The sequence below is a fragment of the Neovison vison genome, chromosome 1 (genome assembly GCF_020171115.1).
Source record: "Neovison vison isolate M4711 chromosome 1, ASM_NN_V1, whole genome shotgun sequence".
Taxonomy (NCBI): Eukaryota; Metazoa; Chordata; class Mammalia; order Carnivora; family Mustelidae; genus Neogale; species Neogale vison.
The window spans coordinates 274,586,041-274,604,642 of record NC_058091.1 but is presented as its reverse complement, the minus strand read 5'-3'; the positions used below and the strand labels follow the sequence as shown (position 1 = coordinate 274,604,642).

General features: G+C 40.4%; 1 protein-coding gene across 1 annotated transcript; it reads left to right on the top strand.

Moving 5' to 3' along the window:
- The first annotated feature begins 259 nt into the window (after window positions 1-259).
- Window positions 260-10,787, top strand: LOC122893045 (zinc finger protein 569-like). Its single transcript, XM_044229856.1, is given in 5 exon segments — window positions 260-409; window positions 6,424-6,553; window positions 6,738-6,803; window positions 9,860-10,600; window positions 10,603-10,787. Coding segments are annotated over 5 exon segments (1,272 nt in total).
- The last annotated feature ends 7,815 nt before the right edge of the window (window positions 10,788-18,602 follow it).

The window sequence follows — 18,602 nt, the reverse complement described above, 5'->3', positions numbered from 1 at the left end:
CTTGTACGTACCCAACATTCATCCCACAGACTTTCCATCAGTCTGCATAGACCTCCAATTACAGACCCTCACAGACCCCCCGCCCAGCCCCCGACTTCCTAATGACTTAATCCATAAATCCCCCTTCTGACCCCCAGCTCGATTATCAGGTCCCGAAACGTCCGTCCCAGCATAACCCCCGACAGCTGTCACAGATTAACATGGATCGAAAAACTCTCCCGCTTACTGTCTGGGAGAGTGCGCCGCGGGGCTCGCGAGCATGCGCCGAATCCTGCAGAGCGATTTTGACCACTCGGCGTCCTCTGTGGCTTTGTTCAGGAAGCAAGATGGCGACTCCCACGCGCCGTGTCTCCTAGTGGGAGTCGCCATATTGAGAGTCCTGTCAGGTCCGTACACGCGGAGGAATTCGGTTTATCCTTAACCTGAGTTTGGACTGTGCCACCGTGGCAGCGAGGTGAAGGAGGCAAGATGACGGAAAGTATTACACAAACCAATGAGAGCTTTAACAGGAGGATTGGGGAAGAAGTTGCAGTAGTATAGTCCTTTACTGGGAAAGAGGAATTTGGAATGGTACAATCCACTGGAGGCGATTCTACTTAGAAGTACTGATAATGGGGGCGCCTGGGTGGCTCAGTGGGTTAAGCCTCTGCCTTCAGCTCAGGTCATGATCCCAGGGTCCTGGGATTGAGCCCCACATCAGGCTATCTGCTCAGCAGGGAGCCTGCTTCCCTCCCTCTCTCTGCCTGCCTCTCCGCCTACTTGTGATCTCTTTCAGGGATGGGATAGGGGCTGGAAGTTGAATCAAAAACCAATGGCCAATGACTTAATCAATCATGCCTATGTAATGAAACTCCCATAAAAACCCAATAGGACAGGGTCTGAGGAGTTCCCAGGTTGGTGAACATGTGGGGATATGGGGAAAGTGGCTTGTTCCGTGAGCGTGGAGGCTCCACACCCTCTCTCCATTATTGCCTCCATATGTCTTCCATTCAGCATTCCTGAGTCATATGTTTTTTAATTTTTTAAAAAGATTTTATCCATTCACTTGACAGACAGATCACAAGTAGGCAGAGAGGCAGGCAGAGAGAAAGGGGGAAGCAGGCTCCCCGCTGAGCAAAGAGCCCGATGCGGGGCTTGATCTCATGACTCTGAGATCATGACCTGAGCAAAGGCAGAGGCTTAACCCACTGAGCCACCCAGGCACCCCTGAGTCATATATTTTTATAATAGATCAGTAATCTAGTAAGTAAAATGTTTGAGTTCTAAGCAGTTCGACCAAATTAATTGAACCCAAGGAAGGGGTGGCAGGAACCTCTGATTTATAGTCAGTCAGAACTATAAGTAACAACTAGACTTGTGACTGGCATCTGTAATTGAAGAAAGAGGCATAGAACTCCACTCAGTAGCTGGTGGGTCAGAAGCATATAATAACCTGGGCTTGTGGCTAGGGTCTGAAGTGGGAAGGGGGGTGTCAGTCTTGTAGGACTGAACCCTTAACCTGTGGGGTCTGATGCTATCTCCCCGGAGATGTGGCAGAATTGAGTTAGATCGTAGGACACCTGGCTGATGTCAGAGAATTGCTTATTGTTGGTGTGAGGAACGTCCTCAGTGGAATTGGGACCTAGAAACTTTGACCCTGCATCCCATTTCTAGGCAAACTTTGAGTAATATCAAACTTTTCTTTCAATGAAAAGACCTCTCTGTGTCATCACAAGGCACTTTTATAAACGAAGACCCATATAAAACTCTATTCTTTTACATTTTTTTTCCGGTCATTTACAAATGTGAAAAACATTCTGTGGTCACAGAGAGTGCAAAAACAGGCAGCTGGTTGATGTGGCCAGAGAGTGGCAGTTGATAACCTATGCTCTATAGCCATTTTGCCTTGCTCTCCCACTAACTAGTTCTGTACCCCAATAAGTGGATTAATCTGTGTGTCTCAGTTCCTTCATGCCTAAAATGGGGTTAAAAATAGAATCTGCTTCATAGAGTTAGGGAGCATTAAATTAGTTAATATATTTAAAGCACCTAGAATCATGCATAATACATAATCTCAGTGATTTCTGACACCAGCTAGCTGGAACTGGGCCAAACCTCACAAGTTAAGGGCAGAATCCTCCATAAGTCTGCCCTTCAGTCCCCAGCCAGAAGCCCAGGAGTTCTCAGACCACCCTCAGAGCACCTCTGGCTAGTGGGCTAAAAATTCAGGGATTCTCAGTACCCCTATGATACTTCAACAGCTCACAGAACTCAGGAAAGCCCTATACTCATGATTGCAGTTCTATTATAGCATTAAGATATGAAGGAGAACTAGCCAAAGGGAGAAACTCATAGTGTGAGGTCTGAAAGGGTTACAAAAATGAAACATCTGTTGTCCTCTCTGTGTTGAGTCAGGATGTCATACCCTCTGAATATCTCAGTGTATGATGATATATATAATATTGCCAACAAGGGAAGTTCACTTGAGCTCAATGTCCAGAGTTTTTATTGAGGTCTCATTACCTAGGCATGAAGGCCAGTGACTGAATCACTGATCTTCAAACTGAACACAATCTCCAACCCTGCTTCACTCCTCAGAGGTCGAGAGGTCCACCAAATGCTATCTTGTGATTCAAAACCCCAACTCTCTAGGCATACATCTTTGTGGAGTGGTCAGCCCCTACCCTGAGTCATCTTCTTACTGTTAACTATCCAAGGGCCCACCATGAATCATCTAGGTAGGATGAATGATCAGGGCCTAGGAGGGACATTACTGGGGAAATTCCAAGCATCTAGAGGCTACCTTTCAGTAAGCAAGGACAAATCTTTATTTTACTAGTCATATTCTTTACTCCAAGTAAATGTTATTTAGGTATTTCTTTTTGTTGTAACTTTTAAGCCAGGAACCTGGCACAACACAGAATGATCATCCCAAATTATTTTTTTGCCAAATAACATTTCCCTAGAACTACAGATACCTATCAGGGCACTGATTAACGTGACATTAGATCAATATGGAGCCACAGCATCTTCATAACATCGAACTGCCCTGTAGAGGAAAACTGTTTCTAGGTTTTCTCGAGTTTTTCTTTTTCTTGCCTTCTTTCTTTCTTTTTTTTTTTTTTAAGATTTTGTTTATTTATTTGACAAACAGAGATCACAAGTAGGCAGAGAGGCAGGCAAAGAGGTGGAAGGGAAGCAGGCTCCCTGCTGAGCAGAGAGCCCGATGTGGGGCTCCATCCCAGGACCCTGGGATCATGACCTGAGCCGAAGGCAGAGGCTTTACCCCACTGAGCCACCAGGTGCCCCTCTGAGTTTTTTCTTTTTACTGTTACTCAGACGAGTTAGCTATTGGTCTTCATATTTGTGCAATCAAAATTAATTTGTGTGTGTTCTTAGAAAATATGCCATTGTTAACTTTGATTTACAGGCATTTTAATGAAACCTCTGAGACTTATTTCCCCTTTCGTCAAAACTCTGTACTCACAGGTCCATTCAGGGAAGCAGAAAGGCTGACCACAAAAATTTGAAAGGCTTTGGGCTCAAATTCAAAGAGTTAAGTCCTCAAACTTTTAAAGAAACGTGCTCACGCCTGGTAAAATTCTCGAAACGTTGGAGGTCTTGCGGCTCGCCTAGTAGTGGACACTAAGGTGAGAAGCGCCCTCCCGGGTGTAGAAACAGAACCGAGCTTTACTGAAGGTCTGAAATGTTCTAGGTGGAGTGCTGCCTGCTTTTCCAAAGGCATCTAACCTTTAACCCTTACAGCAGCCCTCTAAAAGTCAGTTTTTTAGACCATCAGCTGCAACCCAGTAGTGAGTATGAGTGGTGAAATCTGTTTCATGAGCCAAGACTAGTATTTTTATTTGCCAGTACTTTTGGTTACGGTATAATTTACACAGAATGATTTGCATATAATTTACAGAGAACAAAAGTGTAAAGTGTGTTGATGCACCCGTATAACTACCACCCCCATCAAAATACGGGACATTTTAATTCCCCAGAAAGTTCTGTTGCTTTTTAGTCAGCCCTTCCCCCCATCTCCTTAAAAACCAACCAGTTTTACAATTTCTATCTCTATAGGTTAATTTTACCTTTGTAGAATATCATATAAATGGAATCCTACAGTAAGCAGGCACATTTAAAAAATAGATAAAATACTGTAAAATACTGCATATGTATACCCTTGTGATAAGGCTTATTTTATGAAATTTACTACATATTACTGTATTTTTAAAAATGACTATTTATTGGGCATCCATGAACCAGGCACTGTTTCTGGTGCCAGGGATATAGTAGTGAATATACAGTACTGAATGAAGTAGACAAAAATCCCTGCTGTTATGAAATTTTACTTATAATAAGTAGAGACAGCCAATTAATAATAAGCATAATCATATAGTATATTAGATAGTAAATGATACATTAGAATTTATACACAAAAAGTAGATCAGGGTAAGGGAGATGGGGGGAATTAAGTTCAAATTAGGTAGACAGCAGAGGCCTCCTTGGTAATTTTTGAGCAAAGAGTTGAAGAAATAGAAGAGTGGGGGTACCTGGTTGACTCAATCTGGTTAGGCATCTGACTCTTTTCTGCTTAGGTCATGATCTCAGGGTCATGAGATGGAGCCCTCTGTCTGGCTCCATGCTCAGCTGGGGGGTGTGCTTGAGATTCTCTTCATCTCCCTTTGCTCCTTCCTCCCTGACTCTCTGTCTTTCTGATAAATAAATCTTAAAAAAAAAATAAAAGAAAGAAATAGAAGAGTGTGCTGGGTAGAGGGAACAGTCAGCATGGACACACACACACACACACACACACATTAACATACTAACATTAGGTTGTTTTGTAAAATATGTTTGTGTTACCTTAATCAATGATTCTTATCTTAATCACTGATAAAACACAGATATTATTTCTAATTTTACTGAGCCTGGAGAAGTGACATTGACTCACTTGCCCAAGGTCAAATAGCCAGCAGGTAAATTCAAACCCAAATATTTTCCTCCAAATCTTCTACTCTTTATATGTCTCCCAAGCTAAAACATTGCATTTAACTGATCTCTACTCTCCCTTAGCTTAAAACACAGGGATCTCACCTCCCCTGAGAAAGATTACTGAAAGACTGTTGCACGAATCTCACCATGTAGACATTTTATTTCCAGGGTCTGTTGGGGTCTCTTCCGCAGTTCCTGGGTTCCACTAAGAACGTGTTGCTGGTATATTCTACCTTCAGACTCCAACCTGTCTGTGTTCCTACAGCCCGGGTCAGGATCCACAGAAGGCATGAATAAATGGTCAGAGAAGGATGGGCACCAATTGTCATTACATGCAGTTAAATATTTGGTAGCATCATTTTTGATGACTATAAATTACTTTACCTTTGGAGTGTGTATTTGTTTGTTTTACCAGTTCCTTAGGTTGTTCCAACTTTTCAGTGTGTTAAAAAGTGCTGCAACAGATATTCTTGCAGACAAATCTTAGTGCAAATCTGTGGTTTTTCTCACAATGAATTCTGGTGGGCCCAGGAGACATTCTCCCACAGAGTGGCTTCCTCAGCCTAACAGCTGAGGCACCCATGTGTGGCTTTGTTAAACCAATGATTCTGGGATCTTCAAGTCATACCTGGTCTGTCATGGCTCCATTCCTTCCCCTTACCTCTGTATTCATAGATCTCTGTCTTTACCCAAAGGCTGCAGAGAATGACCAAGTCCCAAGTGAGTTAGTTTTTTCCATTATATAGGAACAGTAGTGGAAGACTAAAAATGACCATGTGAGCTAAAACCATGCAAAGCAATCTTAATAATCAGTGGGATTTTTTTTGTAATGGTTATTATTGTTCTATGACCTTTAAAAATTTTGGTTACAACATTAAATCCTCTTACTGTTGATCATACAAGTATAGGAAAATGAAAAGTAGCAAAACAAATATTTAGTACATTGTTATTTTGAAGCATTGACAATTAAAATATTTTATTTCTTTGTTAAAACAAAAAGAGCGTTTGATGTGGTGCCTTCTTCTCTTTGTATAACTTGATACCAAGTGAGTATCTTTTCTGTGCCATGCCAATTGGATTGGATTCAATATTTGGTCCTTGTATCTAGGACAATCTGTTCTAGATATTTATGGAGTGTTCAGTAAATGTTTGCTTGATGATTTAGTGAATGAATGGTCTAATGAATAATGAACACACAGTGTAAAGTATCTCAAATATGATTTTTGTGTTACCCACAAAATGAAACATAAAACTAGAAAAATGGACATCAAAACATAGTGCTAGAGAAACAGAATGAGACCAAATTAGTATATTATCATCCAAAATGAAATGGGGCTAAAGTTCAGCAAACGTTATCAAATAATGAACATGCTTTAAACAAGTCGCCATGCTTTTTTTTCCATTTTGTGCAATACTGATGACTTTAGTTGGAATAGGAATGTGTTGTTGCAGGGATCAAGACGTGGTTCCTGCAAGGACGTGGCTGTGGATTTCACCCAGGAGGAGTGGCAGTATCTGCTTCCCCAGAGGGATCTATACAGGGATGTGATGCTAGAGAACTATATCAACCTCATCTCAGTGGGTAAGGACCATTTCCCAGTGTTGGTGGCATGTGCCTAGTTAACTACTTTTCCTTTCTCAGTTGCTCCAAATAATCAGCCCTTTGAAGTACTTTTACAAGTATGGCTCTGGGTCTTATTAGATTTAAGATTGACTGTCTTTGGGAGGTATGGCTACAGGTTTGTTTAAAGACCTCTCTTTTTCAGGTACAAATGGGTACCTTCATCGGCAGTCCCTGATGAAGTTCAGGGTTCAAAGGACCCGAATCCCAGGTAGCTAGGTCCAAATCCCATATCATTTCCCACTGACAGGATATCAAACCACAAAGCCATTTGTGATCCACAAGTTGGAACAAGTTGAAGAACCATGGATGATGGAGAGAGAAATCCCAAGTTGGAGCCATGCAGGTGAGTTAGCTAAAGGGCTCTGTGGCTGGAAGGGAATGAAATTAAGATCACAGTTGACCCGATGGTTACCAGAGGGGAAGTGGTGAGAGGTTAGGTGAAACAGGGAAAAGAAATTAAGAGTATACTTGTCACGATGAGCACTGTAATACACGGAACTGTTGAATCACTCTATTGTACACCTGAAACTAATACAACACTATATATTTATTGGAATTTAAAAGGATTTTTTTAAAAAGATCACAGTTGATCAGTAAGGGTTGTCATCTTTGAAAAATATGCTTCAGGACTCTCTTCTTGAAGCCCTTGGACATTTGAAAATAGCTGGGATGGTCGGCATAATTTCCTTATTTACCTGAATGCCATTTCCATAGATCACCTTTCCTTATTAGTGGCCTCTTTGCATGGCTATTAGAGAGCAACATTTTCCCTTCCAGGTACATTCTGCCTGTGGTTCTTACCAACTTCATTTAAGACTTTGAGGAGTTTTTTTTTTTTTTAATTTTTGCAAAATATACATCACATAGAATTTACTGTTTTTAAGTGTGCATTTCAGTGGCATTAAGTACATTCACACTGATGTGGCACCATTGCCACCATCCACCTCCAAAGCTGTTTCATTATCACCGTCAACTCCCCACACTACCTCCCTGCTGGCTGCGCTAACCACTACTCTATTTGCTTTGCTAGGAATCTGACTATCCTGGATACCTCATATAAACGAAACCAAACCGTATCTGCCCTTTTATGTCTGATTTATTTTACTATCTTTGAGGTTCATCCATGTTGTAGAGCATGTGATAGAATTTGATTCATTTTCAGGGCTGAATAGTACTCTCTTGTGTGTATATACCACATTTTGCTTATCCGTTCATTTGCAATGAACATTTGAGTTGTTTCCACTTCTGTGAATAATGCTTCTAAGACCATTGGTGTCCAAATATCTGTTTGAGCCCCTGTTTTCAATTCTTTTAGGTATACTCCCAGGAATGAATTTGCTGGACCATGTGGTAACTCTGTGTTTTCATTTTTAAGGAATTGCTGTGACCTTTCCCACAGCTACCATACACAATTTTACATTCCTACCAGCAGTGCATAAAGGTTCCAGTTTTTCTGCATCCTCACCAACACTTGTTACTTTTTTTGTTTTTCTAGCAGTGGTCCTGATGGATATGAAGTGGTATCTTTTTGTGGTTTTGATTTACACTGAATGACTAGTGAGGTTGAGCACATTTTCATGTGTTTTTTTGCCATCTGTGTATCTTCCTAGGAGAGGCGTCTAGTCTAGCCTCTGGGGAACCAGTATTGGATAAAGAATGGAAATCTACTCACTGTCTTTAAACACTGATAGCTTATATGTCAGGAAGTGGGTTAGGAAGTTCCGGAGATTTTTGAATTCTAAGCCAAGGAATGACTTTATTGCTCTGGATGTAGGTAGCATAAGTTGAACAGTAGTCATGTACTGTCAGAGGTTTACAAAGTAGATAAAAGTGAAGACAGACAGGATTTTAGATCCAGAGTGAGAAATCTGCTGCTTAGCATCTCCACATTAATAGCATCCAGAAATTTGGAAAACATGATGTAAAGCAAAAGTGGCAAGCACATAGTTGTCAGTAATAATACACATAATCATGGTGTCTCATGAACAAAGTGTATTATGTGTGAGGCAGTATTCTGAGTACCTTACATCTCTTGACTCCTTTAATTCTCATGACAATGTTATGAGGTAGGCACTGTTGTTGTCCTTTTCTATAGAAGGGGAAGTTGACGCCCAAAGACATCAAGGAACGTGACCTCTGCCACATGTCTTATTAGTGATGGAGCTAGGATTGAAACCCTGGTAATCTGGACTCAGTCCCTGTGTTCTTCTTCTTCTTTTTTTTTTTAATACCTGTGTTCTTGACTGTGATTCCTCTTCCATATGTGGTAGATAGAGAAGGCGGGGAGAGTATTTAAAAGTCAGGATTAATGCAGTGTCTGTGAACTATTTTAGATTAAGTTGATACACTCAGCAGTGAGAATTCGATAGTTAATCTAACCCTGAGGCAGGTAGTATTTGGCTTATCCTGTGGCTTATTTCTCTGTCACTGGATACGCGAGTTCCTGGGCCCTCAAACCCATATAAGAACGAATTACCGTCTGAGGGGTTTGAAGTGGTGGGGGGGTGGGATGTTGGGGTACCAGGTGGTGGGTATTATAGAGGGCACAGCTTGCATGGAGCACTGGGTGTGGTGAAAAAATAATGAATACTGTTTTTCTGAAAATAAATAAATTGGAAAAAAAAAAAAAAAAAAGAACGAATTACCATTACAGATTTTCGAAGAACTGGCTACAAAGGTGTTCCTGCTTGCAAGCGGCCTTGATGTCTTTGTCAAATCAGCTTCACGTTGGTGGATGAATAGACAAGAGCTCAGAGACATTGGAAGCAAAGAGATGTGTGAGGATTAAACTGGAGCAATCCAATGAGTCGATGAGGCACCAGCTCAGATCTCTCTGTTCCTCCTCCAGTGTCTCCTTTACTTCCTCTAATCACCATTTCACCCAGTCATTGTAATTCTCTAGATGGGCTCTTCCTGTGGACCCTGTAAGAGCTGTCCTCCTTTTCCCCTTTTTATTGCACCTTGTAATCATTTTCATTTCTCTTCCCGGTTTGCAAAGTCCTATTTGCATATAGCAAGATACATTTGTGTTCTTGGTCATATTCTCTGTTTCAGTTTCTGCAAAGGTAGTTTGTTTTTTTTTTTTAAAGTTGTGGTTTTCTTACAAAGCTCAAGGGTATAGATTCCATTAAACTTGGTATTTCTATTTATTAGGGATACTAGCCTTAAGGTAAAGATTCATTCTCACAATCGGGTGAAAGTTATGAGCCATAATACATTAGCAGAAATATTCACAAACATATAGCTAATTATGCTTCCTTATAGAAGAAGTCTGGCATCTTGATGACCACTTGGAAAGGCAGCAAGAGAACCAAGAAACACTTTTGAAGTCTGTTGCATTCATTGACCAGGAAACTGTGATGGAGAAAAAGGGCAACAAGTGTAATGCACTTAGAAATATATTTCCTCCGAGCACAGACTTTGTTTCTTCCAAACAAAGATCCCCAAAATATGACTCCTGTGACAGGAGTTTGAATTATTTGGGTTCATTTAATGGTAACAGAACATACGCAAGAAAGAATGAATGTAGCGAATGTGGGAAAGCCTTCTTCCAGAAGTCAGACCTCATTATGCATAAGAGAACTCATACAGGAGAAAAGCCCTTTGCGTGTACGGAGTGTGGGAAGGCGTTCAGCAAGAAATCCAATCTTGTTATCCATCTGAGGATCCATACTCACGAGAGACCTTATGGGTGTACTGAATATAGAAAAGCTTTCGCCCATAAGTCACACCTCATCGAACACCAAAGAATCCACAGTGGGGAGAAACCCTATGAATGCCATAAGTGTGGGAAAGCCTTTTTCCAAAAATCACGCCTCAACATTCCTCAGAGAACTCATACTGGAGAGAAACCCTATGGGTGTGATGAATGTGGGAGAGTCTTCAGCATGAAGTCACACCTCTTTGTACATCAGAGAATACACACAGGAGAGAAATCTTATGTGTGTACCAGGTGTGAGAGAGCTTTCAGTGAAGTGTCCTGCCTTATGAAACATCAGAAAGTCCATATGGGGAGAAACCTTATGAATGTAATGAGTGTAAAAAAGACTTTTCTGAGAAGTCTGACCTCAGTATACATCACAGAACTCACAAAGGAGAAAATCCCTATGAGTGCAATCAATGTGGGAAAGCCTTCAGACATAGCTCAGCCTTCTGTTGACATAAAAGGACTCATAAAGAAAAAATTCCTTAAAAGAGAAACTAATATTGGAATATCCTCAAATAAAAGCCTCAGGAGAAATAAAATCTTATATGTATAGAGAAGTCAACCCTATTAATTCAACATATTTTTAAAGCATGCAGCTTTGTTTTTGTAGAAATCATATTTCAGATGCTATCCATGTTAAAGTATAAATGCTCACTTTGGCCTATAAAGACCATTGGAGTATTCATAAGTGGACTAATCAGAACATAATTAGAAAAGCATACATGAACAATCTGCAAAGTATGAAAACATTATAGTTCTAGCTGTATTATAATATGTTATGCACCACAGAACATAAATCATATATTGGAATTCTACATGTGAAGTTAATATAAATATGAATATAAAGTAAGTATTACAAGTACAATGACATCGACCAAGATCTTCCACATTAAATAATACTACTTTCTTCTATTTAACACAAAATATGTCATTCAAGAATTTAAAACTAATATTATATGTCAACTATACTTCAATTAAAAAAATCCAGGTCTAAAATAAACTTTTTTCTGTTGATTGCTATACATATGTGTGTGTGTGTATATATATATACACATATATATGTATGTGTATTTATACACACATATATTTGACTTCTGATTTTTGATCAATGAAAGAATATGACAATGTATTATTATTGTTCATACATACATATGATATAGGTATACGAGAATGAGTGGAAGAAAATAACCACATCTTCTTACAACATTCACTCTGGTTTAAATAATTGTTTTCAGTGACTAAATTACTCTCTTCTTGCATACTGCTATTGTCTTCCCTAATTAAAGACCTAATGCTCAGTATCAGGGTGCAACTGTATTTGGAGATAGGGCTTCTAAAGTGCAGTGACATTAAAATGAGGCCATGAGGTTGGCCCTACTCCAATCTGACTGGTGTCCTTATAAGAGGAGATTAGGACACTAGGGATTCAGGTGCATAGAGGAAAGACCCTGTGAAGAGACAGCAGGAGGGTGACATCAGAGGAAACCAACTGTTCTGGCACCTTGATCTTGGGCTTCTGTTCTCCAGAAGTGTGTGAAAACAAATTTCTGTTTCTTAAGCTACCCAGTTTTTGGCATTTTGTTATGGCAGCCCTAGCAAACTAATACACACGCTAATGCTCTTTTTCATTGGATTACTTCATAAAGCGGAAGATACAAATTATAAGTACTCCACAACTCAACAATATGATGTGGGTTCATTGTACTGTGCATTTCTGTCTATTTGGCATTTCCTAATTCACCTTGTGATAGAATAGTAAGAAATACTTTAATAAGGATTTTAGAATTCAGAAATGTAGGGATTTTTTTCAGAGAGTATCATTCATTTTTATTTTATTTTTAAAATATTTTATTTTTTTGACAGGGAGAGAGCACAAGAAGGGGAGGAGCAGCTAGAGGGAGAGGGAGAAGCAGGCCTCCTGCTGAGCAGAGAGCCCAATGAGGGGCTTGATTCCAGGACCCTGAGATCATGACCTGAGCCGAAGGCAGATGCTTAATTGACTGAGCCACTCAGGCACCCCAGAGAATCATTCATTTTTAAAAATTAAACTTGTGGAGATATCCTGCAAATTCACATATGACTATCTATGGTATTAGAAATCTACTTGTTCCTTATTTATTAATTAAAGATGGAGCTTCATTCTTTGGAAGTGAGTTTTAACAGATTTAGGAGTACAGACAGGAAGCATACAGAAGGTGTTGGGAGAGCTCTCGTTCCAGAGCCAGCTAGATCTGGATTCTGGATTTGTTTCGAGCCTCATATTCTCTTCAGTGAATTAGAATAGTGTCATGATTTCTTGGGCCGTTGCAAGGATTATACACGTATGTATGGTGCTCACAAGATGTTAGCTATTTTTGTATTTTCCAAGGGTATAATTGGAGTTCCTATTGTAATTAAACAGATAAGGAAACGATTCACTGTGATCAGGGCTTTGACGGAAGGGATAGGTCTGTGGGGGCGTGCATGTATCATTCTGTTTCATTCTCACAAGGGTGTGTCACTGGAAGGACTGCCCTGCCTCCTTCCTGTATTAAGCCACTTTGTTTAGGGGTTGCTTCTAAAGTGTACTGCTAATTTAACAAAAACTAAGATAGGTAACATTGGCCTAATACTGGGGCAGAGAGAAAACTGATGTCAGATCCTGGAAAGATGGTGACCAACTGGCAAAACATACGATAATATTGCCTTCCTCTACATAAGCCTACTGTGCTGACACCTCAATATTAGAAAACAGAATACTGGTAATATTTGCTGATTGATATTAGCTGCCTTTGGCAAACTCTTAGAAGAAAGAGATCATCTTGGGCAAAATATTATGAACTGAAAACAAATAGAGTCCAGACATTTGGAGTCTTACAGAGTTTAAAAAAAAAAACACCAACTATCCTAGACTTCAAATAATAAGAGAATGATTTAGGATACTGTATTTTCTTTATTTTTTTCTTTAATATTCTTTAAATAGTGTTTACACCCAGCGGGGAGCCCAACATGGGGCTTGAACTCGCAACACTGAGATCAAGACCTGAGCTGAGATCAAGAGTTGGACACTCAATGGATTGAGCCAACCACACACCTCTAAAAGACTTTAAATATCAACAACCTGATAAATCTTTTCAGTGAAATAAAGGGACTCAGAAAAAAGATCCTATTAAGGGTCTGAAATGTCATCCAAGTCTGATATCCTCAAAGGAGAGCCACATCTACCGATCTGGCTCCATGTTACAGTAGCTCAATTTTAGTTAGCTGCAGCTGAGAAGACTGTGGCTTCCATGCCCAACCTAGATCCTGCTTGTACAGTAGAGGCTCTGCCTAAGGCAAGGAAAGCCAAGGACACTGGGATCCTGATCCCACCCCAACCACTATGCTCTAGTTTGTAGGGCCGATGTTTCATGCCAGGGAACAAGATGAAAGGATAGCAAGCTATCATTCTCCGAGGCCCCACTTACAGAACAGAGGTTCTGTCCTGGAAGGAGTGACTCAAAAAGATCTTGGGCTTCCATTTCTCCTCCAAAATCCCACTGGTTGGGTGGTTTCCATGCCAAGAGGAGAAGCTAAGAAGTCTCCACAGCTCCACTTGTAGGGTAGATGTGTCACTCCAGGAAAAATTGGCTCCCCCTTCCAGTTCTTCTATTGCACTGGAGCCATGAGACATCTGTCCAAAGGGAAAGACAAGAAGGGAGGGCGGCAGCTCCACAGAAGGAGCTGCCTTTATTTGGTACAAAGTGGGAGGAATGTATGACTTAGACATTGGTGAAAATAGAGACCTTATTTGTAAACAATTATAATTCTACTAGTTCTATAAAATGAGTAACAACAAATGAAATGGCAGGCCATCCAGAAGTTTAACAGAAAGAATCAGGGAAATAGCTAAAAAGTGCCCTGCACAGTCGTAGTTACAGTAATCCATCTGGAAGGCTGTGCGCCTGTCTAGGTATCATGCACACATCAAGGACAGACCAGACAGGTACTTGAAAGGTGCTAGTCACTGTTAGACATGGGGCAGGCTTGAAAGAATTCCCCAAGTCATATACAGATCCATGAACGTGGAGTGGAAGCCTTACTGGCTCATGGGGCTTAAGCACAACCTCTGACTGATCACTGGCTGGACATTACAGTTTTTGAGCCGGGGTGACTTCTAGGAAGCCCATGGGGAAACTGAGCACTGACCTCAGACACTACACACTGTGGGGGAAAATGGATTCCACAGAAACTAGTCCAGGGAAACCATGAAGCCAACTAACAAAATTAACAAAACAGAATGACATCAATGAGCCCTGAGAGGGATGTATCAGAATCCAAAGTTGCCACACCAACCTTTGTTATCTCAAAAACTGAGAGATGCAGAGAAACAGAGTATCTCTCGATGCTCTATCTCTCTCGATACAAGAGAAACAATGGCAATTGAAACTACTTTGAGGAGGCCCAAACTTTGAACTTATATGGCAAAGACTCCAAAGAAGCTCTTAGAGTTCCAAAAAGCTAAAGGAAATTATGTTTATGACAGGAATGCATCAAATAGAGAATATCAGTAGGTAAACACCATTTGAAAGAGCCAAGTAGAAGTTCTGGCATTGAAAGGTAACAGTACCTGAAATGGAGATTCACTATAAGGGCTCAACAGTCAATTTAAGCTGGCAGAAGGTATAGTAAGTTTGAAGCTAGATCATTAGCATACTTTCTGAGAACAGAAGGGGAAAAAAGAACAAAGAATAATTAACCAAGCAGCCTTCTGGTTTCTTGTCTGACATAGAAAACTCTGGGAAGTTGTCAGTCCCATTTTTTACAACAAGGAAAACAGTCTCAACAAACTGGAAATCGACAATTCCTCTTGATCTTGCAAAGAATTGAGGTCACAGGGGCACCTGGGTGGCTCAGTGGGTTAAAGCCTCTGCCTTTGGCTCGGTTCATGATCCCGGTGTCCAGGGAACGAGCCCCGCATCAGGCTCTCTGCTCAGCAGGGAACCTGCTTCCTTTCCTCTCTCTCTGCCTCTCTGCCTACCTGTGATTTCTGTCTGTCAAAATAAATAAAATCTTTAAAAAAAAAAAAGAATTGAGGTCACAAGACAAAGGACTGCTGTGAATACTAGCCAGGAAGGCAGATACTGGGAGGTTATGGGAGCTGATGGCTAAAGAGTATAGTATAACTTTCTGAGGGGATGGTGACCCGTGTCTGTGCATGCATTGAAACCCTTGAATTATATAGTTTGAATGGGTGAATTGTATGATATATGAACTGTATCTCCATAAATCTGCTTTTAAAAATTGAGCTGCTGGTCTGTAACATAAAGAAATATATTTTACAATACAAAGTAGAAGCAAAGAAAAGTTATGAGGAAGTAAGGAAATATTTGTGTGTCCTTTCTTCTCTTGGTTTCTTCAAAAGATGTGAAATCATGTAAAGCAACAATTACAACACTGTATGTTGGGTTTTAACATGTGAAACATGTGAAAACAATAGCATAAAGTGGGTCAAGTGTGGCAAATTTTCCATATATCTTGGAATTAATATCAATCTGAAGGATATTATGACAAATTAAGAGATACTGTCCAAGCCCTAGAGCAAACACTGAGGAAATAACAAACAGTTTAAAAATCAATAGAAACTCTGCCCCCAAGAATAGAGAGCATAACTTTTTAGTCCTTAGGTGTGTGCTGGGCATACTGGTCACTGGGCATAGTGACCTCCAAAGTGGATAGTGTAGAAAGAGAGGGGAAAAGAATAATTTACAGTGGAGAAGCATGACAAACACTACCTCAGACACATGATCAATGTTGATAACAACACTGCTAAGCCATGTTGATACCAGGTACCCTTGCTGTAAGATGATGAAATGGCTCTTAGCCTCTGTCATCTTCCTCCCCAAAACACAGAACTGCAGTCTAAGCATGAGATAAGTATCAGAAAAATCTCAAGAGGGACATTCTACAAAGTACCTGATCAGTCCTTCTCAAATCTGTCAAAGTTATAAAAACAATGAAAGTCAGAGAAACTGCCTCAGCCAAGAGGAGCTTAAGTCGACATGATGACTAAATGTAATGTAGTATCCTAGAAGGAATCCTGGAACAGAAAAAGGACATCCGATAAAAGCTGAAGAAGCTTGAGTAAAGCATGGACTTCAGTTAATTATAATGTATCAGCTTTCGTTCATTTATTATAACAAATGTTCCATAGAATGTAATATGTTAATAAGAATGTAATTTGAACCTAGTGGCCAAACTACTTTCTAAACTACTTCAGATAATGGAATCAACAGAATATAACCTCCTGACTATCAACCTACATACTAGAGAATCCACAAATGCTATCCTCTACAAATGGAATCATCCACTAGAAGTTCTTGAGAAAGCCCTGTGACGTGGAACAAAATTTAGAACCAACATGGTAGAGTAAGAGGTTTCTGCCTCCTTCTTTTTTCTTTAATAGAAATTACTTGAGGAGCATCCTGACACCTCCCCCTACACAGGGCATGACGCGAAAAGACAGAGTTGGAAGGATTGGGAAAACTTCCATGTGTATGAAGATTTGAGTGCAGTCTACCTGGAGAAGAAGATGGCGAGAAGAATGACATGAATGACATGAAGTCTGAGTAACGCTCTGAAGGAGTGATGTCCAAAGTGTAGGATGATGTGTCTAGGTGAGATGCATGAGGGAAAAGGGTCTTCTACAATGTATTTCTGTTGGGTTCACAGATGGAATACACATGTGAATGGGCGGAGGGTAGAGGAAATGGGCAGGGTGGGTACCATATGTCTGGGATGAGAGTGATTTTAGAAACATTTTGAAGCCCTGAGTCTTATCCTCTGTTCACCTCACAGAACAGCAAATTCCCTTGGGTAAAAAACCTTGATGAAAGACCCAGACCTCCATCTCATTCTCTCCCAGGCGACTGGTTTTTCCATCTGTCCCTGGTTGGCTGCAAGACAGAATTCTTTTGGGTTCTCTCCTCTTTCGGGGAGTTAGACCATCATCCAGCATTGGTCCTTGAGAAGAGTTACTATCTTGTATGCTAAGATGGGTTCCTTGTAAGGACATGTTGACCACTCCATCCGTATTTACATCTTTCTCCACAAACACATCTGAGCCTAGTGGCCAGTAGACTATTTCTCTTTCTTTAAAAAACGTATCCAAGGTATTTTTCAATGTCGTCTCTCCTCACTGGCACTTTCCTCCCTTATTGAGCATAAGGATGGTTTTTGTGGCTGTCTTCTTCTTACAAGGTAAGTCACATGACCCACAGGTGTTTACTTTCTTTAAGAAGATATCACTTGACTTGAGGGTGCCTGGGTGGCTTAGTGGGTTAAGCCTCTGCCTTCAGCTCAGGTTATGATCTCAGGGTCCTGGGATTGAGCTCCACATTGGACTCTCTGCTCAGCAGGGATCCTGCTTCCCCCCTCCCTCTCTGCCTGCCTCTCTGCCTACTTGTGATCTCTCTGTGTCAAATAAATAAATAAAATCATTTTTTAAAAAAAATAAGAAGAGGAAGATATCACTTGGCTTGGGAATACCAGCTAGCCATGTCTGAAATCCCAAACACAGGAGATCAGAGAAGAGGGTGAGCCTGCCTATAACTGCCTTGACCACTAAACAACCAATGGATTAAAATCTTAAAACCATAGAACCATGGAAACAGTCACAGAACTTTGGATCCAGTGGTACAAGAGAGCTCATGTAATCTAACAATTTAACAAGAAAAAAATTATCATTTACTGATTAGAAGTTTTTGGCCATGTGGCTTTTTTTTTTTTTTTTTGAACCTGAACACACAAGACAAGAATAGTCATATCTTCTTGGTTGCCTGATAAAAGCATCAAATAAACCCAAACCCCTGATGTACTAGAAGCTATGGGGAAAAGGAAAATTATTTGATCAGGAGAGTCAGAAGCGTTTACTGGATCAGGGTTTGAAGGTGGTGGAAGTGGAGAATGGAAGGTGCATGAGGTGGAGTGGGGAGATCGAGACTGCTACTTCCTTTATCTTTTCTCCTGAAATTCTTCATTATTAAGACTTGCATTCACCTGCCTTTGGTTTTAAACATATAAGTTACAAACTTTAACACAGATATGAATGCTGCTACTTCTGAAATCAAGTTCTTAAAATGCCCAGTCAATGACAGTTCACCTGGCATATCTTCATAACCTTGCATAAGACAATAGATACTTAAATATGACACCAAAGGCATAAGCAACAAAGTTAAAAAAAAAAAAGATGAGTTGGATATCATAAAAAATAAAAAAAAAAACTTTGTCCTTCAGAGGACACTATCAAGAAACCAAGTAGTTATGGAACAAAATTTTGGAAAA